Source organism: Pangasianodon hypophthalmus, chromosome 5 (assembly GCF_027358585.1).
Source record: "Pangasianodon hypophthalmus isolate fPanHyp1 chromosome 5, fPanHyp1.pri, whole genome shotgun sequence".
NCBI lineage: Eukaryota > Metazoa > Chordata > Actinopteri > Siluriformes > Pangasiidae > Pangasianodon > Pangasianodon hypophthalmus.
The window spans coordinates 26,546,616-26,573,924 of NC_069714.1; the positions used below are offsets into that span (position 1 = coordinate 26,546,616).

Below are 27,309 nucleotides of genomic sequence, written 5' to 3' on the forward strand. Positions count from 1 at the left end.
TTCACATGTAGGACAGGTGCTTCTATTTTACACATGATTTATTTATTTTCACATGATTTTTACACGATTCATTTTTTTTTTTACTTTTTTTTTCACATGATTCATTTATTTTTTTCATTGTGATCACATTATATGTTTACTCATGTACTTATGTGCACTTTCAGGGCAGAATGTGGTGAAATGCACCTTCACATGTTTTTCACAAATGTGGAAAAAAACTTATGTAAAATGTATGTGATTTTTCATTAAGGGATGTACAATTAGAGATACTTCTTAAACTGATCTTGTAACTAATAAACTGGCAGCTCAATGTGTCAGAGGACTTCTGCTAGTCCAGATACTGACAATAGTCTTTATTTAAAGTTTTTTAAAGTTAAGTTTAAACCTTAATCTAAATTCAGTTCAAGTCAATCTACCAAGATGTTCAGTGTCAGAAGTTTGCTTCTTTAATTTTGCTAGGCTAATGTAGCTATCAATCAGGAGAACATTCTAGGCTCGCACACTCGATGAGTAGTTCAGTATCTCACACAGTTTTTTGTGTTTTCTGTTTTATTCTGACACACATAAAATGCACTAAAGAACATCACAAAGCTAAAAAAGAAAAAAATTAAAACTGTAATCATGTTTGTTTCCTAGCATGTAGTTTGATGTGACTCATGATGAGATGTCAAACATTGAAAGCAGAATTGTACATTAGGAGCGATTCAGATGATAACATAGAGCAAATTTGATTTGTATTTTCATTCAAAGTAATTCTACTTTTTTTAAATTTTGTTTTATTAAACTGCAGATTGTGTAGAAATGATGTTACTGAGGCTTTTTGACATGAAGGTGTGTTGATTTAGGCTTGCTAAACTTCTGTGATGCTAAACTTCTGTGATGCTAAACTGGTGGCTATAAGCCATAAATACAAAACTAACAAAATAATAATTCCTTTCACATTACTAATATGACTGCACTTGGAAATGTAATGTAAGCAATTTTTGTGTATTGGGCATATTTTATTATTTCTGACTAAACCATTACTTGGAATAGCCTTAAAGGGAAACGCGTTTCGCTTTTTCTTTCTTTTTTTTTTTTTTTTTTTTTTTTTTTTTTTTTTTTGAGGTACCTCGCGGGCTTCCGTAGCATCACTTCCGGAAGCGAACTGAGAGGAAAAATGGCGACGGAAAACGAAGCGGTGACGGATTTGAATTCGCCTTCAAAAGATGAGGTACGATGCTCGGGTATTGTATTATTGTACAGCGTGAATGAGATTTTAACAGCGTGTAGCGGTGTTGGTTTTAAATAATGTGTTAAAGTTGGCCGGCGGTGTTGTTATGGGTCTTGGCTAGTTAGCATTGAGCTAACACGCACGCACAGTGAGCGCGGTGCTCTGGATAATGGCGCCTTAGAAGAAAGAAGATCACTTGTTTTTATAAAGTTTTAAATGCTTAGATTTGTTTTAGGATGAATCTAGTGTATTGAGTGATTTATTATAGAGAACTGATGTTATAGAGTGCGATGATTTGCTTAGCAGTTAGCAATTAGCACTGAGTTTCAACAAAACAACCTGATAGATATTTAGATCTGAGTCTGATCAAGTCTTTTGATTTATTATCTTGTGATTATTTTGTACCAGAATCTGAGTTTGATACAGTTTTCATCTGTTGTGCTGGTTGCATTTTGTCTAAAGTTGTTGACTAATCAATGCTGAATTAACCTCCTTAAAGATAACAACAACATTTATTTAATTTTGATTAATATCCAGGATCTAGAAGCAGATGATTGGTGGAGAGGCCACAGTCAGGTTCAGGAGGTGTTTAATGTGGAAAATGTTTCCCTAGATACAGTAGGCATCCTACACAGGGGATGAAATTTGCACACTATGTAGTGCACTGTTGTCCAGAAGAGAGAGAGACAGCAGTGATTAAAGGGGTAGTTCACCCAAAAATTAAAATTCTGTCATCGATTACTCATCCTCATGTCGTTCCAAAACTATAAGACTTTCGTTCATCTTCAGAACACAAATGAAGATATTTTTAATGAAACCTGGGCGATTTCTGTTCCTCCAGTGACAGACCCTGTAACCAAAACTTTCAAACTCCAAAAAGTTCATAAAAGCATCGTAAAAATAATCCATATGACTTAAGTGGTTTAATCCCAGTTTTATGAAGTGATATGATTGCTGCGTGTGCGCAAAAAACTAAAATCAAGTCTTGATTCACAAAATATCTTCATTCCGCATAGATCTCCGACTCGCGTTCACGAGAGAACCACGACACGTGTGTTGTGATGACGCGAGAGCAGAGGTAGAGGACGTTTCTCAAAGTTCTGGCATCCAGGAAGTGCAAAATCAGCTTAGAATGTAACGAACGAAGCTTGCATACAGCGTCGCTCTTCCTCTGCTGTAAACAGTGCAGCGCTTCTGGGTCCAGCTGTATCGCGAGAACGTTCACTGTCGTGTCAACACAACACGCATGCGTCATGGTTCTCTCGTGAACGCGTGTTGGAGATCTATGCCAGAGTGAAGATATTTTATGAATCAAGACTTGATTTTAGTTTTTTGCACATGCAAAGCATTCATATCGCTTCATAAAATTGGGATTAAACCACTGGAATCAAATGGATTACTTTTACGATGCTGTTATGAACTTTTTCATAACTTTTTCAAGTGATTGGTCATCGGGAATAGTGGTGATGTGTGATTGGGAATAGTGGTGGTGAGTGATTGGGAATAGTGGTGATGGGTGATTGGGAATAGTGGTGATGTGTGATTGGGAATAGTGGTGATGGGTGATTGGGAATAGTGGTGGTGAGTGATTGGGAATAGTGGTGATGGGTGATTGGGAATAGTGGTGATGTGTGATTGGGAATAGTGGTGATGGGTGATTGGGAATAGTGGTGGTGAGTGATTGGGAATAGTGGTGATGGGTGATTGGGAATAGTGGTGGTGAGTGATTGGGAATAGTGGTGATGAGTGATTGGGAATAGTAGTGATGGGTGATTGGGAATAGTGGTGGTGAGTAATTGGGAACAGTGGTGATGGGTAATTGGTCATTGGAAATAGTAGTGACGAGTGATTGGGAATAGTGGTGGTGAGTGATGGGTGATTGGGAATAGTGGTGATGAATGATTGGGAATAGTGGTGACGAGTGATTGGTCTCAAGTGTAACCCAGTCAGGCGTTACACACTGATGGCCAGTCGAGTGAATTTGCTCTCTCAACTCATAACAGTAGCTGTGATGTGAGCGGGAGAGCCGTATGGAGTTCTGGACAGTCTCTAACATTTGCTCAAAGAGTCGCTAGATTTGTCTCTAGACTCTTTGTTGAACTGAACTCGCTAAAGGGGTCTAAAAGTTGCCAAATCTAGCAGCAAAGTCTGTAAGTTGGCAGCACTGGTCACAGGGGTCTTAAACTGGCAGCCTGCGGGCCGGATGCAAACGCAGCAAACGCCTCCAGCAGACGGAACCGAACACGTCCAAAATACAGTAGCAGACCTGAGCTTTCCTGGTTGATTTTTCCCTTTCATCCTGTCCTTCATTTTTACGCTTTCTGTTACTCCAGAGCTCCAGTCCAGGAGGAACGTGTGATCCTGAGAAGACAACGAGGAGCTCCAGCTCTTCAGACGACAGCGACAGTGATGGAGACGAGCGCATGAGGAGCAGGGGTAAGACGAGCTCCGACTCTTTATAGGCTAGTGGGGGGAAAATGTATGAACCGCACTGCATGGCAAAACATTTACTTTAAAATAATATTTCAAAATATTGCATATAATATACTTATAGAATGTTACATATAGAAACAATACACAAAAGCTTCAAATTCGCTACGATACGGTGGTTTCTCGATTACGGTACGTTTTCCCTACATCAAAAATAAACATTCTCTGTAGCTCAAACGTGTTTTTGAGTCCTGCATTCTCCATTTTCCCCATACGAATCATGTTTTTTTCTCCCCCTCTTTTCCTTCTCCCCCTAAAACCTGGACTGACTTATCAGAGAGCATGAGAGTGTGCTATGAGCTCTGGCTAGTATGCAATGGCTGTTAGGAGAAGCATTTAAAAAAAACAAAAAAACATCCATCGTCAGTCCTGATTTGAGATTTTTTATTTATTTATTTTTTTAAAGAACAGAACAAGGGCTTGATTAGGATTTAAATGTCTTACGTGATCACATGTTCACATTATAAGCAGCATTTTATGATGAACGGCTTACATTATTATGCAGGATGTTATATAAGTTCGATACGCAGACGTATCGAATCTAGAGCCTCGTATGGAATGAAACGATACGATATGATACACAGACCTCCCTTCCAGATCGTCCTGTTACACACGACGTGATGTAGGACAAAATCTATTTTCAAACATTTGTGCTTGTTTGTAACTCGTATCGTCATTCCCACAGCCTGCTGCTGATTCACTGCTGAGTAACTCGTTCTGCAATCTGCTGTGTTGTGCGTCTGTGATGAGTTTTGTTCTCGGCACAAGCAGCAAACACCTGCTTGATTTCTTAGTCACTCCTATTTCTACACCTTTCTCTTCTTCTTCGATAAAGTTCCTTGCATGCATGATTCCTCCTGATTCCTTCCCAGGAATTTTACTAGGTCTTAATGATGCTTCAGTCCTCCTGAGGTTTCCACTCTGACCTCCATTCACACTCCTCTCCGTTACTTAGTGTTGGTATAAAAACTGGCACCGTTACTGCCATTGATCAGATAATCTGTCACAGCAGGACCATGTGATCAAATGATGTCAATCAAATGAGACACCAAATGATTCATCACAATTTTTCTTACAACTCTGTATCTTATCTGCACTTCAAGTGCTAATGTTTGTTGTTCAAATGCTAATTGTTCAATTTCGACTAGACAAGTTCAAAATAACTTGGGTAGCAGATATTTATTTTGCCTATCTCACTAACCGAAACTCTCACATGCTAAATGAATTTTGTGCACGAGGTGAATCATTTTCAGTGCATGGAATCGACTCCAAATCTTTGAGGTTGACTCTTGCACTGAATCAGTGAATCGACTCTTTTTGGAATCGGATTTCGATGTGAACTGAAAACAAGATGGCGACTTGATGACTTGACACGCAAGATATATTAAAAATATCGATTGTGTACATTAAGAAATTAAACAATATAGTGTTTATCAATGTTGAAAAAAAGTAGTTTAACTTCTCGCAAGCTAATTGATTCAAAAATAGCGTCACTGCTTGCTGTCTAACATTGTGTAATGAACACGCTTGAAGTGAGGAAATGTTAGTTTTGTAGACTGATCATTCATTCGAGACCATGTTCATCAAGTTCTTATAGAAACTACAGGCTTTTTGGTGGAAGCAGCAGAGATAATGCAGGAACGATTGATAAATATGACCACAAATGTGCGTTACAGCTAGAAAACCGGACATCTAGTACAACTTCAGTAATAATCATGGTTCAGATTTCGCTTTCACAGTTTCTCACGTTTCTACAAATGATTAAAAATTGAAATATTACTCACAATACAAGTCTTTGTATTGGATGGAAAAGAAACTCAGTGGCGTCTGGGACTGGGTGATATGATGATATCAATATTATATCATGATACGTTACATCAAAATATACTTTTCTGAGATATCATGATACCATTTTATTATAAATTTTTTTTTTTAAATGACAAACCGATAAAGCAGCTGTTGTTTATTTTTTTTTATTTTTTTTTTTTTTTATTTTTTTTTTTTGGACTTAACCTTTAAAATGTTTTTTAAAAAAAACTTTGGAGCCTTTTTTTTTTATTCTCCCTTCCAGAGTTTTTCCTAAATAATATTTCAAAAAAAATTTAAATTTATTTTATTTTTGTAGACATTATATAAAGTAATAAACTGCCATCAAACAGGTTTTTTTAATAAATTCAACACCGGTGTTTTGCCGGAAGTTTCTTTGGAAAAACCTCCATGTCGTGTATCGTAGAAATACCTTTGAGAATCATGATATGATATTTTTGGCATATCGCCCACCCTCTAGTGGTGTCTCCCATCCCCTCATTTCCACTGATCCTGATAATCCTCTGGACTTGTTCCCTCAGTCAAAGTAATAAAAATCGAAATGTCATTAATATTTTTACACTACGCCGACTCTAAGCTGTATGATTTATAATATAGCTCCTTAAATATCAGCTGTTTAGGGTGATACGGGGTCCGTCGTCCATTAAACCTCCATTTCATTGCTCGTTATTCACACACATGTGATTTACAGTGACTCTGTCCCAAAAGAGCAGAGAAGCCTGTAGGAAAAGGTTTAAATATGTTATAGAGCAGATTAAGTGCCTTGGGTGTGTGTGTGTGTGTGTGTGTGTTGGGGATTTCCTTCCCAGCAGAAGCATTTTGCTCTTTATCATTATTTCATGCGGCTCTTTGTGCTCCTCGGCTCAGAGTAACTGACCTTTCACTGCTCCTCCAGCGACCTTCCAGCTGTTTCAGCTTCAGCCGCCTGTGGAGCGTTCTCTCTTCCTCTGCAGCGTGCATCTTTAAATTAAACCCACACACTCTTCAGGAAGGTGGATGGTCTTTTACGTAGCTGTTTGTGCCCCTCAGTAAAGATTCCCCACTGTGTTCGTAGATATATTTAAGTTAATAATCTGAACGTTGAGTATAAAACGCAACGCACGGTAATTTTTCACGTTATCCTCTCGTTAAATGCCAACTGCCTGACCAGTCAGGAAGCATGCTGGGGGGTAAGCGAGGAAAAAAACCACAGAGGACAAACTGCTGGTGAAAAATGAGGCTTGTGAGTAAGACTGAACATGGCGAAATTTATGACTTGTTGAATTAAAAATATTCATCACCAATATTCCAGCAATGCAATATGAATAAAAATAATAATGTAGCTATTTTTGGGGGTATTTTTTTGTGATGCCTGACTTTAAGGTCGTTTTCGCACTTGCGTTCCCCCCCGGTGAGTCCTGAGCTCAGTAGGAATGCTGAAGTGTTTTCGAGCCAGTGAGCAGTCCAGAATACTGGTCTAGTGTTTTCTACATGATTACGTGATTGGTTCACCTTGTCCGTTTACTTGCTTTTTCTTCTTTCTTGATGCTTAGGAAAGAGTTGTTATTGTTACTGATACACGCTATATGGCCTGAAGTTTATGGACACCTGGCCATCACATTCATATGTGTTTTGTTGAACATCCTATTCCAGAATTAGTCCCTTTTGCTGTTATAGTAACCTCCACTCTTCTGTGAAGTCTTTCCACTCAATTTTGGAAAGTAGCTGTGGGGATTTGTGTTCATTTAGACACGAGATCATTAGTGAGGTCAGGCATTGATGTTGGGCGAGGAGGTCTGGGGTGCAGTCAGTGTTCCAGTTCATCCCAAAGGTGTTCAGTGGGGTTGAGGTCAGGGCTCTGTGCAGGACACTTGAGTTCTTCCACTCCAACCTTCACACACCATGTCTTCATGGAGCTCGCTTTGTGCACAGGGGCATTGTCATGCTGGAACAGGTTTGGGCCTCTTAGTTCCAGTGAAGGGAAATTGTGTTCTTCACAACTGTGTGCTTCCAAGGTATTTACAAACATTGGGCACGTGAAATTTTTTTGTGATGCTCACAAAGGTTAGAGTAATTAGCTCACCTTTGTGAGCATCACAAAACAAAAAAAAAAAACATGTCTTACGCCACCCCATATGGCTAAAAATCTTATGGGATTCCACGTTCGCAGGCTTTCCTACACGATATCGTGTGCGGTTCGTCACCACTTGAGTTTTGGTACCACAGGAAAATGAATCCAGAGCATACCATTTTGCAAATCTATGTGCACTGAAGTGACGTATGGAATTGAGCAGAGAGATCTCTTCTGTGTGAAAGCAAACCTGTGATTATAAGCCCAGCCCCCCAAACGAGCGGTTGTGAGTGCCAACTTAAGTATTCGTACCAAGTGTGAAAACATACAGTTAAGTTGCAGAAAGGACGTCAAATTCTCTTAATTTTCCGCCTCCATAATAGCTACAGTGAAGACAAACACCTTCCACATCGCCCGAGTTACACCAATCTTTTTTGTTTGTGTCACTGAAAGTAATAATAACAATTATTATTAATATTAATATTAACAGTAAAATGTCATGTAGGTAGCATGCTAGGCAAGTTAGTTAGTTGATATTAGCTAGCAATGGTAAAAGCATGCTTTAGTCACTGGACATTTTGATTATCTATTTCTCACTCAGACTGTTTGTTTTACAGATGAAAAGCGTCGTAGCCCTTCTCCAGACAGAAGAAGAGATGACGCAGATGAACAACCGGATCAAGACGCAGCGCCGAGGCGGTCGTCCAGGTCCAGCGGCTCAGACGGCGACAGCAGCAGTGAGGAGGACAGTGACGATGGTGTGATGCACAGGATGAAGAGCAGCGTGGCACACATCAGGGTCAGCGCAGCTTTTAAGTGTCCATGACTTTTACATACACATGTCTGATGTGTCACATGTTCCTCTCTGATGTGTGTTGTTCCTGTTGCAGCGTGATGCTCAGGACGAGAGCAGCAGACCCAGACGCAGGAGTTCCTCTGCAGACAGGTAGATGTAGAGCAAGTTTGAATACATCAGCACGCTGTGTTTCTTTTTTTTTTTTTTTGGAGAAAGTAAAAGTTATTCTGTCCTTTCTGCTTTCTCAGGAATGGCAGTGGAAGGTCGTATTCCCGCTCTCGCTCCAGATCTCTGTCTCCACAGAGACGCACAGACAGAGCCCGCAGGTGAGGGCGAATGAGGAGTTTGACACACAGCTCCATTCTCTGATCTGCTCTACTTCCTGTTCATGTCTCTGGGTGCTGGGGGAATGAGATGTGAATGTGGATGAGGGCATGCCTATGTTTGAGGGTGTATATATACACGATTGGGGGGATTTCTGAGCAGATGGGGTGTGTCTGGGTGTTTGCAGGGGGATAGGGCGCGTCTGCAGATGAAGGTGTGTATGGGGTATGACGGAATGGGGAAATGTCTGTGGTTTGTCTGAATTAGGCCATATCTGGGAGTTTTAGGAGAATGAGATGTGTCTGGATGAGGGTGTGTTTGGGGGAATGGGGTGTGTCTGGATGAGGGTGTGTTTGGGGGAATGGGGTGTGTCTGCTGTTTGGGAGAGTGGGACATGTCTGGATGAAGGCATGTCTGGGTGTTGCTGGGAGTTGGGGTGTGTCTTTGCAGATGAAGGCATGTATGGTGTTTAGGGAGAATGGGATATGTCTGTGGATGTGGCCGTGTCTGGTGTTTGAGGGGGAATGGGGGGTGTCTTTGCAAATGAAGGTGTGTCTCTGGGTTTTGGGGGAATGGGTTGTGTCTGGATAGAGGTGTGTCTGGGTGTTTGGGGGTTGGGAAGGGGCGTGTCTGGGTGTTTGGTGGATATGGGCTGTGTATGTGCAAATGGGGGCATGTCTGGGCAGATGGGGGCAAATAGATGGGAAAGGCTGGTCTCTGTACATGGGGGTGTGGTGGGTGTGTCCAGGTACATGAGGTGGGAAGTTAGACAGAGAGACACTTCCTGACAGATTGTTTATACAGAAAAAGTTTTCAACTAGACCCAAAATCAATGACCAGTGAAATTGGAGGAAGCAGTTCAATGACCTCTCACATCGTTAATAATATCATGATTAACTATGTTATAATACATTACTGATGAAGTTATCATTGTTCATGATGTCTACTACTGTTCTCTCTGTAGCGCTCACCCGTCTATCCACTCCTACTTGTCAGGTCTCGGGATCGTGATGGAGACCGGCGTTCCGATCGGCGCTCCAGCCGTGAGCGAGATGGAGATCGAGATAGGGTCAGGTCCAGGAGGGGAAGATCTGCGTCTCCATCACAGAGAGACAAACCCCCTGCTGATGAGCCTCCAGTTAAAAAGAGGAAGGAGGAGCTGGACCCCATCCTGACCCGCACCGGAGGAGCGTACATCCCCCCGGCCAAGCTGCGCATGATGCAGGCCCAAATCACCGACAAGAGCAGGTCAGGAATTAACATTTGCGGTAGATGAGTTTGAGAGTAATCTGAATCTGACACATTTAAGGAGTTGTTGATGTGTTATTGGTCACTAAACTGACCTTTTTTTTTTGTTTGTTTGTTTTTTGGTCCAGCCCACTTGACATTAGTCTTAATGTAATGTGGATCGTTGGCTCAAATGAATTCGGCACCCTTGGGCTGAAATGTTTTTGGCTAATACACTTCCATCTTGAATTTTATGACTTAAAACTTTCATTTCTCACTCTCACTCTTTTCCTCCAGGACAAGAATATGTATTAAAATTTAAACCGATAGTCAAGCCTGTCATTTTAAACCATAAATCATTTAATCAATGTGGTAAAAAGTGAAAAGAAAAAAAAAAACATTTAGACAGGACTGTATCAGATGACTATCCGGAGGCATTTTGGAGGCTGTGGAAATGGAGTGTGATGTCCGCAGTGAAAGTGTTATTAGGAGTTCATTGAAGGGGTTGATTGGAATCGGGACGCGAGGAGATTCTCCCAGGACTGCGTGGGTTTTTTATAGCTGCAGCGGAGTCCTCGCGCTCTAGCCTGAGGCCTTGTTGGTGATAATTAGCTACAGATAGTTTAAATCCCACAAGCAGTGAAGGACAACGACAACATGGCAAGAGCTGGTGCCTCATTTCACACTGTACTGCATGTCTGATAGGATGAGGTTTGGAAGATTGACTTTGTGTAAAATGACATAAGGTTTTACAGTAATTATTGGAAAAATTATTGGAGTCGTCAGTATTAATGTGAGCAATGGATCTCATTTATCAATCTTATAGATAAAGTTTTGTGTGAATGTTTGTGTAAGCCAAACCAGACTAAAATGTTCCGCCAGATTTACAGAAATCTCAGAAAAGGCTGAGTTTCTTCTTACTCCAAAAAAAATGCAGGTTCTCCAAAAAAGGTTTGAGAAATTTAGGAAATAAAAGTTAATCCAGCAAGCTTAGTTACTATAGTAACTGGGTGGTGTGGTACATGTCAAGGTGAACTGACCCGGTCTGTACCATTCGTCCCGCTTTGTCTGATTCTGCTTGAGAGTCTTGGACAGATGGATGTCAATCAAGCTGACTTGGGTGAATATTAGGCCCAGTCCGTTTTCAGATTGCTGTGATCTGAGAATTCAGCTGGTATTTAAGCAGCATTTGATCTGATTTCATACCACAGAGCTGTATGTGACGTGAATGGTGCACGCTCCACATAATCTATGCCAAAAATGGATTTAAAAATTAGTTTAAAAGTCTTCCGCTACAGGAAAATGTTTAGGACAGAAGTTCACGCTTTCAGGTTTTTCTGTAACATGACATTTTTTTTTGCCTTATTAATTTCATTGGTGAGGGAAAGACTGTTTATAGCTGCTGTAATGTAAGTGTAACTTGTCTCACAGATGTTCCACATCATTAAGTGTAACTATAAATGGTTAAAAAGCGCAACATTGTTTATTAACACATTAAAATTTAAATTATTTTCAAATCACTACCATGCCGTTACAGCGTCAGGCCATGTCACACCATCCCGATGTGGATTATTTTCCTATAACAGCACAGCCTGTGGGTCTTATTCCTTACTTCTCATCACGCTTTGGCTTGGTTTTCTTCTTCCGGCCTTGATGTAGCTCACGATTGGTATTGCGCAACCTTTGGAAATATGCAGTCGTTAAATTAGAAAGTTTCCAGAGGAAATCTAAAAATAGTTTAGATGGTTCAAAACAGTTCCGATTTCAAAATATTCTCAGTGAAGACTGATTATGAAAACCGAGGCGTTTAATGAAGAGATATTTGAGGGTTGTTTTTGGAAAAATGACTAAAACCAACAGGTCACATGATCCTCAGAGGAAGTGTGAGGGCAAACTGTCCCAGAAGAAGCTCAGTTTAATGTTGAAATGAGAGACGAGAGGATGCTGTAATAACATTACATTTATTTTCACCCTGTGGCAGAACTGAAACAGAATCCAGTCTGATCTTCAGGCAGTCCGTTCAGAGGATCCCACGCTGGATTACATGATCATTTAGATCAGAAACTGGTGGAAACATGACCACCTCTTATTAAAAGCGCTGATAAGTTTCCTGACTCTGAAACAGCACACTGGTGGCGTGAACAGTTAAGAGGAAGCTTCTATTTTCTGTCCTCTAGACTGTTTTCAAGTCTCAGTAACCTCCGTCTCAATTACATGGCAGTGTAGAGATACAGAATAGTAAGAGCAGTACTGATCATATGAATATGATCCTGATCTGAGATAAGAGCCTTGGGTTTTGAGATGATGTGGTTTATCAATGCAAAAATAATTTTAAAGAACTTCCTTGATGTTAGTTGATCAGATCCAAGTCTGTTCTCACAAACTGGAGAAATCTGATGAACATTCATAGTGATATTTTTAATTTTAAATTGTATAACAGAACCATTGGTATTTTTCCTTCTTTGGATCCACTTAGTCTATCTCAAGATATCTAAAATCATTCATAATCACAGTTTTGAGGTTATTACTGTAGATTCAGAAACGACTTGATTTTTTTAATAAAGAAAACAAATATATTACACTGCCAACATGTGGAGATTTTTTTCATATTGGTATTTATTGGTAATTAAATAATGAAAAAATTAAGTGTTAAAATGTGGCGCAAAGGAAAATGGTTGCCTGATCGTCAGGAGATCGCGAGTTCGAATCACAGCGATGAGACAGCCATCTATAGCCAGGAGAGCCTAAGAAAGCGAAATGCTTGGCCATGCTTATTGGGTGGGAGAGACGGCGTATGCTTTCTAGCCAATCGTGGGCATCTGAGAGCTGATGTATGAGGAAGAGGGCAGATAGCGCTTTCCTCCTGAGTGTCTTACATCGCCCTGTGATGCAGTCTGAGCAGCAGTTTGAAAAGATGAGGTCGGCCGGTTTCACGTGTCTCAAAGGAAGCACGTGTTGGCCCTCACCCTCGCCGGTCGGTAGCTGTCGTATGACAGTGGAGCGGTGGCTGGTGGGTGGGAATTGGCAGGTTGCAACTAATTAGTTGCTTTGGTTTTTTTTCTTACTACTTCTTAACCAAAATATTAATAAAGGACGTTCAAAATTCTGATTCCCAGCATTAGACTTACTATTTTTTTTTCCCCCCGGTTTATTATTTTCTCTTCCCTGCAGTCTGGCGTACCAGAGGATGAGCTGGGAAGCGCTGAAGAAGTCCATCAACGGTCTCATCAACAAAGTAAACGTGTCCAACATCGCCAACATCATCCAGGAGCTGCTGCAAGAGAACATCGTCCGCGGCAGGTAACGGACCTCCACCAAACTACTGGTTTGTGAAATTCTTAAGTAGCTAACAAGTAAGAGGCGTTTATAGCTTCATGTTTAGAGTTTGGTCAGTAATTGTAACAGTTTCATAATGTAGAGGAATAAGTCTTTATTAAACAAGTTAAATTTATAAATCTAATTCAGGGTATTAATCTGGCAGCTGCAGTGCAAGACAAAAAAAAAACAACCTCCACACACCAAACATGTCTGATTTGACTACATTTGGGGTGCTTTTTAAAATTTTTGGCCAAACTGTCACGTTTAAACAGTGTTTCTCAAACAGAAATAAGTGACACGTGTAAAAAGGTCTGCATTTATTTATTATTAAAATACTTAACAATTTATCACTGTATTTATTATTGTTGTTATATGATTAATTTTCCCTCTAAAGCTATAGCTAGGCTAACGATTCTGCTCTCGCTGCAGCTAGGAAAATATTTTAAATATTAATATTTAATTAGTATTTAACTAGTACTATTTGCTTGCATTGTAAATAAGCTGAAAGATGTGTGCATGTTGACTTAAAGCTACAAATATTTATAGTCTGTACTCTGTAGTTTGAATGCTAGTGGGTTGTATTCTAGTTTTCTTTTAATGCAGTTTTGTAAATTTCTTAAACTTGTAACCGATTTCTTATAAACTGTAATACAGGTTGCGTTTTTTTTTTTTTCCCCTCTATTCAAAAATGTTAGTGATTTATTTTCATTTATTTTATTTTTTTAAAGAACAACAAACCTTAGCGCCAGAAAACAACTGGCTTTTATTTCAGTTTATAAAAGTGCGTGTGTGTTTCAGAGGTCTGCTGGCGAGGTCAGTGCTTCAGGCTCAGAGCGCTTCTCCCATCTTTACCCACGTCTACGCCGCCGTGGTGGCCATCATCAACTCCAAATTCCCTCAGATCGGAGAGCTCATCCTCAAGAGGCTCATCCTCAACTTCCGCAAAGGCTACAGAAGAAACGACAAAGTAAATGTCTCATTGTCATGACTCACACGCAGCTTGGTGTTTTTTTTTTCCACACAATAATGCCTGAACACTTTTCCTGCACTGATAGATGGTACTCACTGCAAATATTGAAGTGTCGCTAAAAAGCCTTCAAAGTATTACATTTATCTTGACGATAGCCTGACAGTATCATTATTATCCAATCTAATAGTCTAATCTAAATATAGAGTCTGTTGTCTGAGAATCCATGCACCAGCTGTGAGTAATGTGTGAATAAATTCCTGCATTAAATGTTTCAGCGTCTAAGAGAAAAGTTTGTTTCATTTTCTTTGTCTTTTTTTCTTTTTCTTTTTTTTTTTTTTTTCAGCAACAATGTCTCACCGCCTCCAAGTTTGTGGCTCACCTCATCAATCAGAACGTGGTATGTACTGTCAGGGTCCACATTCTACACAGACGTGATTTATCTGGGTAACTGCATGGAGGACAGGAGGCTAGACACTAATCTTATCATCAGTTTATGGTTTTATAACATACAGAGCACAGTGAGGCGTGAAAGTATGTAGAGACACACACAGATGAGTGGCTTCAGAGACAGGTACAGACGCTGATAGGTACACACAGACAGGTGTAGACATTAACATAGACAAATGGATAGACATGGCCAGAGACAGACAGATAGACATGGACAGACACAGACGCGGACACGGACAGATAGACAGATTGACATAGACAGATACAGACAGATGTAGACACAGACAGACACACCGCCTGACATAGACAGAGATGAGATATAGACAGACACACACAGCCATGGACAGATGCAAACAGACAGACATGGATGGAGACCAACAGATAGACACAGATAGAGACAGACGGCTAGACATGGACAGATGCAGACAGGCAGACACGGACAGAGATAGACAGATATGTACAGAGACAGATAGACACAGAGATGCGGGCAGACAGACATGGAAAGAGACAGACAGCTAGACATGGATAGATGCAAACAGACAGGCGTAGACATGGGTAGACAGATTGACATGGAAAGACACAGAAAAACATGCAAAAATGGACAGATTCAGACAGACAGACATGAACAGAGTCAGACAGAAGCAGACAGACAGACATGAACAGAGTCAGACAGAAGCAGACAGACAGATGGTTAACCACAGAGACACAGACGCACGCAGACAGACAGACGAATACATAGTCAGGTGGATGTCAAAAGATGGCTAAACAGATCTTTTGATTTTGTGATTGATCTCTGTGTGTGTGTGTGTGTGTGTGTGTGTGTGTGTGTGTGTGTGTGTGTGTTAAAAAGGCTCATGAAGTGCTGTGTTTGGAGATGCTGACTCTGCTCTTGGAGCGGCCCACTGATGACAGCGTGGAGGTGGCCATCAGCTTTCTGAAGGAGTGTGGCCTCAAACTCACAGAGGTTTCCCCCCGCGGCATTAATGGTACATTCCCAAACCTCGAGAGCGCTATTTAAACTCGTCCTCACACACGTGCACTGTTTACTACATAGAGTATTGTGTGTAGAGCACTGTATGCAGTCTTCAGCTTCCCTGGGGGCAGTTAGCCGAACACTGAAAAACTTTACACTGACTTGGTTCTGAAATCCTCCGGGGGTTTATAATGAGAAGAAAAAATAAACGTATGCTATTCTCTAAGTATAACACATACATCAATTATATTAAACTCTAAATGGGACTGCTTTAGACAAACAGTCATGCTACAAGTTTGAAAAAGTAGGACAATTATGCGTTTGACCTTCATTTTAGGCGCTGATTACGGTGACAGAACTAATGTGAATAATTTATTGCATAATTTACAGGCTGCTAGCTCTGCTGCAAAACCTCATTAATCTCTCTGATGTAAGGGCTCTCAGACGTCTTGATTGTGAACTTAATGAGATGTAACTCTGCTACTTAGACTTTCATAAAAAAATCTGCTAGCTTGTTACATTACAGGCAACAAATATAACAGACTGCCTCAACTCTGGAGTTTCAGTTCATGCTGCAGTTTTTGCATACGTTTAAAGAGTAACTCAAGCGGGTTTCATGGGAAATACAGAGATGAGTTCAGAGTAGCATAGCGTAGCCTAGCTGTGCATTTTTAGAGAAGGGTCATGTGTTGGATACATTTGGAATTTGTGTAAATAGACTAGCCTCTGATGAGGGTTTATTCTTTTCATAGCCATCTTCGAGCGCCTGAGGAACATCCTGCACGAGTCGGAGATCGATAAGCGCGTGCAGTACATGATTGAGGTGATGTTCGCTATCAGGAAGGACGGCTTTAAGGACCATCCCATAATTACAGAAGGCCTGGACCTGGTGGAGGAAGAGGACCAGTTCACTCACATGCTTCCTCTAGAGGACGAATACAACACAGAGGACGTGCTCAGTAAGAACGCTTAAACTCAAACCAGACAAAGGACCAAACAGGACTCTTAATCAATCAGGTCACACTTTCCACCCGGAATACTGTAACCTGTTCGAACGCAGTTAGTGACCAAAAGTGACACTTTAACCAATCAGACTACAGTTCCTGAGCATAAATGTCACTGTAACAAACTATACTTCACTGCCTGCTGAAAAATGCTCAGACTGCAGTTCCCGCCCCAAAAAAATGCTCCGTAACCAATCAGACTGCAGTTCCCGCCCCCCCAAAAAAAGACCCGGAACCAATCAGACTGCAGTGCCCGCCCCCCAAAAAAAAAGCCCCGTAACCAATCAGACTGCAGTTCCCACCCAAAAAAAAAAAAATGCCCCTGTAACCAATCAGACTGCAGTTCCCACCCAAAAAAAAAAAATGCCCCTGTAACCAATCAGGTTGCAGTTCCCACCCAAAAATGCCCCTGTAACCAATCAGATTGCAGTTCCCACCCAGAAAATGCCCCTGTAATTAATCAGACTGCAGTTCCCAGCCAAAAAATGCCACTGTAACCAAGCTGAAATTGTTAAATAAAGTTGTGGCCACATTTTTGAATGTTTTGGTGTTAAGCACTGGATGCCCCGTAACCAATCAGACTGCAGCTCCCACCCAAAAATGCCACTGACATAGATTACTGCTCAAAAATGCCACTGTAACCAATCTGATATAGATTACCATGCAAGAAATGCCACTGTAACCAATCTGATATAGATTACTGCCCAAAGAAAATGCCACTGTAACCAATCTGATATAGATTACTGCCCAAAAAAATGCCACTGTAACCAATCTGATATAGATTACTGCCCCAAAAAATGCCACTGTAACTAATCTGAATTTTTTAAAATAAAGCTTATGGCCACATTTTCGAATGTTTTGGTGGATTTTACACAGTCTAAAATGTTCACTGAGCAGGATTTATAAATCTGCAAGTAAATAAAGTCCTTCACACATTTGTGCTGTCATGATCCATACAATATTGAAATATAATGCATTTTAAAGTGAATTGGGTAGCAGCAGTCACTTACCTGGGCAGAACGTATGCAGTGTTCAGTAGCTTATTTCCATCCTGACTTAGCGCTGAATAAAATCTCTGCTTCATGTGAGGCTCACAGATTTTCACTTCTGACCTTTACGCCTCTCTCACTGCTTATTTCCGTCTGGCTCGCGTCAGCGTGTTGTTTTCCTTCGGAGACAACAGAGCGTAATTGAAAAAGCGGACGATTCGGGCCTTCAGGGTGCAGAAACAGCCATTATCACATTAAGGTCTTTTTATGAATCACGCCTCATACACACACAGTTCTTTGTGGGTAATTGCCTCTGATTACATCAAGCTGTCGAGAGACTTAATTCCTTTGAAATGTTAAATTGCAAATGAATTGTGTTACAACACATGGTTTGCTTTGTTTCGTCTTACAGACGTCTTCAAGATGGATCCTGACTTCCTGGAGAATGAAGAGAAGTACAAGGCAATTAAGAAGGGTAAGTTGGGGATGCGTGGTTAGTAAAGTGTTCAGGTTTTACGACATTTATTATAACTTTATGACTGTTTCCAGCTCAGTGTTTGCATTTTAATTGGGTAATAATATTTGTGTAGTATATTTTTGCACATTTGTAATTCAGCGCACTCTACAGAGTTATAAAAAAATAGATAATTAATATAAATTAAATTTAATCCCTTTAAGAGCCAATTAACAAAAAGTACAAAAAAAAAAGAAATTAGAGAAAGTAGAAATGAGCATGATGGAGCTGGATGATAATCGAAATCTTCACTGATACTGAAGATTAATTTTGGACATTTTTAATTTATTCGTTGTAGCTGAAAGCATGTTTTTTGTGACTGGTTCATTGCAGCAGCCAGTAAAAATTCCATCACATTTATGTAATCAAATATCATGGGTCTTTTCTAATGTTTAAATGTTACATTTTAGCCCCGCCCACTGCTATTTTATATTAAGTACACTTAATTTGAAGCTTGAGTGTGTGCATTTTAAAGAGGTTAATATTGGCAACATTTATTATTACAAAACCTTATTAAGTGATGTTCTTCCAATATTTAGATGAAATTTCTGCCCTTTAATATTAAAGGGGCGGGGCTAATATTCACTTTCATCAATACCTTGATTGATGCTGCTCATCCTTCCCGACATCTCTGAGTTCTCACCACTTTGTGGTGTTGTGTTTTAGTCCTGTGTGCTCGTAGCAATTTTAGGCCACGCCCACTTACACTTCCCCAGGTTAGATGGTGTTTGAATATTTCTTGCTGTTCTCTGAGAATATAATTTGCCATTTATTCTTTATCCTTAATTTATCAGATGTTTGGAGGGAAAAAACCCACAAATTTTGTTGATAACTGCATTTTTTGCCTTATTACCTTTGTCAGTTTATAGCAGCTGTAAAAAGAAGTGATAACAGAAAAACTTGTTTTGCAGTTGTTTTTAACCTTAGTGTTTTTTCTTTTAATTAAACAGAAATTCTGGACGAGGGGAGCAGCGACTCGGGCGACGATGTAGATGGCAGCGATGACGAGGATGATGAGGATGAAGACGAAGATGCAGAAGCTGGAGAAGGTATTCATTGACCTTGGCTGTTTTGTGGAATTTGGTATTGAGGTTTAGTGCTAGTACTCAGCTAGTACACACTCATCTTGAAGAAGTCAGGCAAACCGTAACTTATGGGTGGGTGATGTGATTAAAAATGTCATATCCAAATTCTCAGACACTTTGATACACGATTTTTTTTTTTTCTGCTAACCTCATATTCTGAATTTCTTATTTCCCTAAATGACATTAAGATATCAGCAAAACAGCTCCATACAGTGATGCTCCCACCACCATGCTTCACAGTTATTTCTCACAAGTGGCCAAATCTAAATCAGAAGCTACAGGAAACGTTTAGTGGTATTTATTGCTGGTTACAGAGGTTCAATCACTTATTAAATACAAGATTTCAAATACTTTTGTCTAACCTGAACTGTGAATTATTAGCTAATTTGTTCCATAAAGTAATTGTTTGCACATTATTCATTTAGCCAGAATCTGTTTGTCTAGTATTACGACTAGGATAAAGATAAGACCATATTTCATTAGTCACTAATCCTGAAATCCAGGTAATATAGCTAAAGGTGCTGTGTAAACAGGATATTTAGGTGAATTAGATTCTTAGTTAAATAATTGTTCTGTCTCAGTTTTAAATAATGACTAACTGAACAAAAGTGGTAAAGCCAATATTTGGTAGTGTAACGCTGCATTCAGAAAGTGTTTTCAGAGGCAGAGTGTAAATGTCTACATTTAACTTGTAAATTGTCCTGTGAATTATGTCTATTAAAATATAAATACTGCAGACATGTGTAATATATCTGTGTTGAGTGGTCTGAAGACCCCTAAAGCAGAATTTAGGCTGTGTGAGCTTGGCCTCGTTACTTGCTTCAGTGGGGAAAATCGACCTTGCTGGTGGCTTAAATGGTGTAAAAATAAAAGAACAAGCTCCAAGATCAGATATTGAGTGCTATTGAGCTCTGCAGAGGAGAATGGGTCATGTGACTGTCACTGCTTATTGACCTCGTGTCTCTTTTCATCCTTTCATTCTTGATTTCTGTCCTCAGATCAAGACAAAGTCACCATTTTCGACAAGACGGAGGTGAACCTCGTATCATTTCGCCGCACCATTTATCTGGCCATTCAGTCAAGGTGAGTGCGTGCACTCTCTCTCTCTCTGTGTGTGTGTGTGTGTGTGTGTGTGTGTGTGTGTGCGTGTGATATATATATATGTGAAGAAATGGGAGTATCAAACTATCAAGTTGCTGTATGGGAGCGATTTGATAGTGTGACCAAAAATTGTCTGTGCTTTCTCTGGGTAGAGCTGTAACATATCCACTGAAATCTTATATATAAATTTTTTTAAAAGCTATATATGTATTAAAAATAAAATTATTTTTATTTTAGGCTATAGGACACATTTTTCCACTCTATAAGGTGTTGTGCTGCTTACAGCAAAGTAACATACATGAACATTTCCACTGCCCGCTTTTGTTCTTTAAGATTTTTCTGTAGTGAAAATTAGATTTAGACAATTTTTTTTTTGTTCCTTGTGTACAGGTTTCTCTCTCTCTCTCTCTCTCTCTCTCTCTCTTTAGCAGCAGTGGCCTGATTTTAGCTTTCCTCTGAAGCGGAACTGCTCTTTGAATGTGTCAAGCCTTTGAATGCCCCCAGGGGTACGACCCAGTGATAACATGATCAGCCTCAGAGAGCGTAGTCTCTCGGGAGATCTCAAAGATCTTTACTTAACCTGGATTTCTTCGATGCACTTTGATGATTTCTGTTAGTACACTCAGGTCAGCTGCAGGAACCGTGTGTCCAGCCTGAGTTTTACTGAACTCCTGGTACTGGACTTCTGGTGTCCTTAATCTGTTCAGTGGATGGAAATATTGTTATAGACTTACGCCAGAGCACTGTTGAGTTCTGGATTCTGATTGGTCAGAATGTGTTGATTAATTTTCTATAAAAGCAGCTCTGAAAGCCAAATCTCGGGCTATATATATGCTATTGCACTTATTCTAATAATACACACCAATGTTAATGTTTCCATAATAACAGCACATCTTGTGTTATTCCTTAAATATTCAACACATACAATATTGCTGCTATGGACACTTTTAATTATTTTCACTTCAGCTGTTTTCCCTGAGGGAGCAGGCTACCTAGGAAGGCGACATGTTTGGGCAGCGTTTGTGCAACGAGATGAAAACTACACGAACTCAAAGGCAGGAGCTAAGGACAGCGACCTTTGAGATTCATGTTTCAAGGACAGTTGTGTATGTGCTTTTCGAACAGGCAGTATAAATAGTGGAAAGTATTGTAGTATAATAGTCGAAAGTCGGGTTGGGGGTTTGAATAAAACTGATATACACAGCTGTGGCTCCAGTTAGTGAAACTTATTGGTAAAATACAGTACTATAATATATGAGGTTGTCTTGTTTACCCAAAAATGAAAGGCAATCTACTCTCATGTTTCTGATATCTCTGCTATTGTTATTGTACTGAAAATGGATGAAGGTCGCTGTGCATTTCTACTCCGCACACTCGGAGGCTGTATACACCTAAACCATGAACCAGCAACCTATCAGTAAATTAAATGAAATTAAAAGAAGAGTTTCATGGAACTCTGTTACTTCTTGTATCCTAATAAATCCTGATTGGTGCGCTACCATTATTCCCAACTTCTGCGTTAGCGCTGGCTTTCTCACAAGCTGTTCTTGGATCAGATTACTTATAGGCAGCATGAAACAGATGCTTATCAACGAAGGTAATCCCATTGTCCTGTGCAGGAGTTTTTAAATCAGAGTTTATGATTCCAGTCTTGTAACGAATCAACATCTCTCAATGAGTCCTCAAACTCATCTATCTCACACCGTAATGGCTTTTTTAAAGCGCTATATAAATATTCAGAACTGCCTGAGATGTGAGCCTCTGTTGATCAGTCCAACATGTGTTGTTATACACTTTTCTGGCCACCAGCTGCAGAATCTTAAAGGTAGCCGTCTGATTGGTTCTCGGCACGTACAGTTGATCAGTTGTAATATCAATCGAACGTCTTTTTGTAAAAACATTAGATAGTTCTTGGCCACATCTGAGTGATGAAAAGTAAGAAATGGTTTAGTGAAAGCTAGAGATGTGTGCTGCGTGGCTTTTAATATAAACTCTGTAATTACAGGACGGATTTAAGTGATGAAAATGGCTCATGTGCTTGCGTTTTGTGTTTGAGAGGTGAAATTTGTCAGCTCATTGATTGCCTAGTGGCTCTTACAGACCTGCAGTGACCACAGAGAGAGAAAGAGACAGGAGGGCCGTTGTTTCCTAATATCCCACAGCACGAAGCTGTTTCATTGCCAAAACCAGTGAAACATCTGTTCTCTCTTCAGCAGCCTCTCACTTGTAGGACTCGCACACCAAGGAGCTTATTTTAACCACGTGGTGACAGAAATAATCGAATGAATATGTATGTATGGAAATGAGGAGAATTCAAATAGCTGCAGGTTATAAAGTCATTAAAGCTAAATATATTGTCTTATTAAAAATAAAAACACACAAAACAGGATGTAACAGAGTTGGCAAGTGTGGTATTAAGGCATGTGCTGATCGAAACAAAGAAGATAACACGATGCATGAGATTGGCTTCTCTGGGAACGAATAGAAAATAAGGAACCATAGATGACATGAAGCCTTAATGCTGCCTTCTGAAAAGGAGTGCAAATGCTGCGTGTCCCAAATATTTAAAAATAATGGGTAGGGCTCAATCCTTCTATAGTCTAGCTATAGCTATCTGGTTTTTGTCCCGTTAGTGTTACTGCAGTTCAGCACTGAGCAAAAGCCTGTCTGTAAATCCAGTAAGGCTCAATTGTACTTGCTAGTAACTACAAGTATGCATGTGCAAGATGGCTGCTGCACGTATCCTATGGTCGTTTGGAGCGTTGCTTGTGCACATCCCCCCCCAAAAAAAAAAAGTTGAGACGCAGGTCATGACGACCATCAAGAAGACAGCAGAACGTTTTAAACAGAAACAGATCTTGTGATTGCGTTTAACGTCACTGTGTACGAAATCCATAAACATTACAGATCAACTTGGAAACCAGACAGTCAGAAATGTTTCGACTCTGACGTGCCAGCTAGTGAATGTCACATTTATTTCTCCAGGTGTATATAAGATACGTAGGTGCGTAAACAATGCTGCTGGCGAGTACACAGTCATGTATAAACCCTAATAAAATAGGCATAATACAGCTGTTCATACATCACTTTGCTTTCGTGAAAAATATATTTGTTTTTTTTCCTAGGGCTATTTCAGCTGCTTCTTAAAATATCACTTTTTCATACAGATTTATTCTGTTTAGCGCATCATGGTGTGCTAACTTTTCTGTTTTCCTTTCTATTCTGGCAGCTTGGACTTTGAGGAATGTGCTCACAAGCTGATCAAGATGGACTTCCCTGACAGCCAGACGGTACGTTCGCCCGATTACCGAATCCTTTCAGCCTCGGATAAATATCTATTTTTAAACCTCATACTCTTAGGAGTGTTTTAGTCATCTTAATGTCTGTGTTTTGCAACTGCTGATGAAAAAAAACAGGCATTTGTCCTCAGATCTGGGTGTTTCCCCTTTTTCCTGTACTATAGCTGATCTCATGCTTTCCTCCAGAAGTGACTTGTAGTTGATTGGCACTGGAGCTGCTCGGGGAATTCAGACCCAGTTTAGCCTTCCATCTGGTTTATAAAGTGCAGAGAGGACAAGCAGAGAGCGCGCTCTTCTTTACATCTCTGAGCCGCTGCTTTAGATCTTTATAATTTAGTAACTACAGGCTTCCATTTGTGCCACAAATCCTCACTGGTTTGAGGAAGATATTTTGGAGACGAGCTTCTTGAATATGGGCTGAGTTTTCCCATAAAGGTTATTAAATCATAGAGCGAGCGTCATATTAAACCTTCTCTCTCTTGTTTCCTTCCTGCTATGTCTTAAAGTGTTTTATTCCTGTTATACCAGAGCAGTTTGCCAGTGATTGCAAATTTTTATCATTTTTTTTTACTAACTGTTACAAAGCATTGACACTGAAGCCTCCTTCCATAAATGTTAAATAGACGTCTTTTCATGGAAAACATCACCAATTACACATTTTTTAAGATTCATTTATGTGAAGCATCATCTATACAAGCTTTGCACAACTTGCGTGTGTGTGTGTGTGAGAGAGAGAGAGTGTGTGTGTGTGTGTGTGAGAGAAGGCGTGCAGGTCAGGTCAGAAGCAGTGATGTCCTTTTCTCCTGTGGTAATACACGATGTCATGAATTTGGTCAGCAGTTTTATAGACAAACTTGATTAAAAATGACAAATCAATGCTAAAAGCATTAGGCTATGAGTAAAGTGAGCCTCCATCCTGAGGACTCAACATTCCAGCTTTTCCACAGGAAGATAAAAGGAGGATTTACTAAACATAAGGGCAAGGTAAGCGGGGGATCAAGTGGAAGTGTGTGGCTATAAATAGATAGAACAGGTTAACAGCTTGTGAGAGAGAGAGAGAGACACACACAGTGAGTGAGTGTGTGTCTGTGTGTGTCTGTTAGAGTCTGAAATATAACTCACACATATAATATAACCCACTGTGTGAGAATTTCACAGTGATAAAGCACTGATGTCTCCTTAAATACGCTACAGTAATAAATCCATGAACGCAGTGCTGTTTTAAACACACTGTAGGACACTAGGGGGCGCTAATCACTCGCTTCAGTAACATACCGGTGTTTACATTACAGTTCCACACGTTAACCGTACAAGAATGCAAACATCACATATAAGAAAATTTTCAAAACCAGGTTTTGTGTTAAGAAGTCTGCAATGTTGAACGAGGACACATCGTTTGTTTTGCTAACAGCAGATTGAATCACGAGACTGCGCACGAACGAGCGTATCGAAGTTCATCATCAGACCCTGATACGTGTTTTAAACCTCGATGGAGATAATATTTTAACATCCTTCTCTTAACATCACATCTTTCTGAATGGCCAGAGTTGAAAATTTCATGTCACTTGACAATTATAACAGAGTAATGTTATTTATCTGTTTTATTATGTAAGATGCTTTAATTAAGGGTAAGTGATATGACAAAAAATATATTTGTCATGATTCTTGAAGATATTCGTGATTATCATGATATATAGGTTTGCTTACACACTGCTAGCTACAGTAGTGTTGGATTTTTAAAAAACTGTTTTAATACTTTATATAAAGTCTCCAAAAATACATTTTTTATATATTTAAATAAATATATATTTTTATTTATTTATCATTCATAGAAAATAACACTGAAAAAGAGAAAAAAATGAAAAATGTGCAAAAATGTTTATCCTTTACAACTTGAAAGATTACGTACACAGTAATCAATATAATTATTAATATAATTTTTTTTAAAAAGCCATATAATTAATAATAAAAATAAAAAAAAACCATATCAATCAGAATAATAAAAAATCCATTTACATAGTAATCAAAATAATAAAAAATCTGTATAATTAATAATCAACATACTAAAAAAAATTCAATTAAAAATTAAAAGCTGCATCAAGTATTTCTGTTAAAAAATATACGAAATTTGTAAAACGTTTTTAAAAACTGATCACGATATCCACAATATTTCTGAAAAAGCATGTTGTGACATCATCATATCATCATATCATGCAGAGTTCGGATCGTATCCCTTATTATTCATTATTTATGTTTGACACACTTTACTGTTAAAACTTTAACAGATATCTTTATTCCCGTGAACGTACACGTGCTTACACATACCTGTGATTTAATAAATGTAATAGAAAATAAGATGAAATGTCGAGTTGGGCTAATTTTAAAAATCCTTAATTACCAAAATTGCTATTTAAAAAAAAAAAAAAAAAGTGGATCACTGCATTTTGGGATGAAACCCTTCATATTCTAATGATGATAATTTTGTTGACAGAGGTTGAGTAGGGAAGCATACACACACACACACACACACACACTCTTCCCAGCTGTGTCAGTTGAAGTGTGCTGCAGAGTTGAACAGCATTTCCTGTCATGGTGATGTGATTGATGAAGGGTTTTGTGAGGAAGTGGGTTAGAAATTTCCCAGGATCATTAAACTGTCATGTGATGCGTCAGGTTGTGGTGTGATTGAGACACAGCCGCTGTGCCAATCTGAGGCTCGGTGGTTGGAAACCTCTGCTCCAGGATAACGAAGCTGACAGTGAGAAATCCAGCACAGCTGAAACGAGCTCTCTGATAAGCTCTCGCTGCGTTATTTAGTCGCTTTGCTCAGCCGCTGTGAAGTCGGATAGATTCCCCAAACTCTGTCAGGCCCTTCAACACGCTCCATCCCCGACTTCCTGTTTCAAAGGAAATCAAATTACGCCTCTGGGGGCGTTTTATGGAAGTGTTAAGTAGGTATTGATCGTATTGATCAGTGCTTCATCACGACTGTAGCCTGATTGAATTCACAAAGTATTTTGAGGTTACATTTTATTATAAAATCAAATCATAAAACTTCAGCAAAAGAGTGGAGCTGTAAAGTTGCAGTAAAAAAAAAAAATTACTTGAAAAAAAATTGGGAAAATTTTTTTTTTTAAACAATATTATTGATTCACTACAAACTTTTAATATCGAATCAGCTTCTAGAGTTTGCCAAAAATGTTATCACGATACCTGCGATGTCTCTGAAAGGTTTGCGACACAATTGATGATGATTTATTTATTCATACTGTCATCATATCTCCTAGTTTTAATATTAAGTACCATTCAATATTTATGCAAAAAAACAACAACAAAACAAAACAAACAAAAAAAAAAACCAACAACTTTGATTCTGCCAAAATGCCTTAAAAAATATCAGTGCACTTGTATTGACACTTAATTCAGTGGCGTATGTGCTGCTGGAGTCGTGGCTTCAGTAGTGTCACACATCCAGCTCTCTAACCGGATTTTCCAAAAGAATGAAATACTTGGACTGGAAATCCTGCAGTGTTTAAAGCCTTTCAGCCTGATTGCAGACTCACTCAATCACACACACCGTGGTAATCAGCCAAGGCTTCACTCTCTGCAGCTTTTGGATTTTTATTAGACCTTTAGAAACGCTGACTCGCTCATTTTCAGCATGTGGTGACTCCAGTAGACC

General features: G+C 39.5%; 1 protein-coding gene across 1 annotated transcript in view; it reads left to right on the forward strand.

Annotated features, from left to right (window-relative positions):
* The first annotated feature begins 1,112 nt into the window (after positions 1-1,112).
* Positions 1,113-27,309, forward strand: part of cwc22 (CWC22 spliceosome associated protein homolog) — a 39,772-nt gene continuing 13,575 nt past the window's right edge. The window contains exons 1-15 of the mRNA XM_053234294.1: positions 1,113-1,213; positions 3,547-3,649; positions 8,198-8,379; positions 8,471-8,526; positions 8,625-8,702; positions 9,697-9,948; positions 13,099-13,227; positions 14,044-14,212; positions 14,559-14,612; positions 15,513-15,648; positions 16,388-16,594; positions 18,041-18,103; positions 19,093-19,191; positions 20,226-20,310; positions 23,558-23,618. Coding sequence (XP_053090269.1) covers positions 1,160-1,213; positions 3,547-3,649; positions 8,198-8,379; positions 8,471-8,526; positions 8,625-8,702; positions 9,697-9,948; positions 13,099-13,227; positions 14,044-14,212; positions 14,559-14,612; positions 15,513-15,648; positions 16,388-16,594; positions 18,041-18,103; positions 19,093-19,191; positions 20,226-20,310; positions 23,558-23,618 — 1,728 coding nt within the window. The 5' untranslated portion in view covers positions 1,113-1,159. The remainder of the gene's footprint in view (positions 1,214-3,546; positions 3,650-8,197; positions 8,380-8,470; positions 8,527-8,624; positions 8,703-9,696; positions 9,949-13,098; positions 13,228-14,043; positions 14,213-14,558; positions 14,613-15,512; positions 15,649-16,387; positions 16,595-18,040; positions 18,104-19,092; positions 19,192-20,225; positions 20,311-23,557; positions 23,619-27,309) is intronic.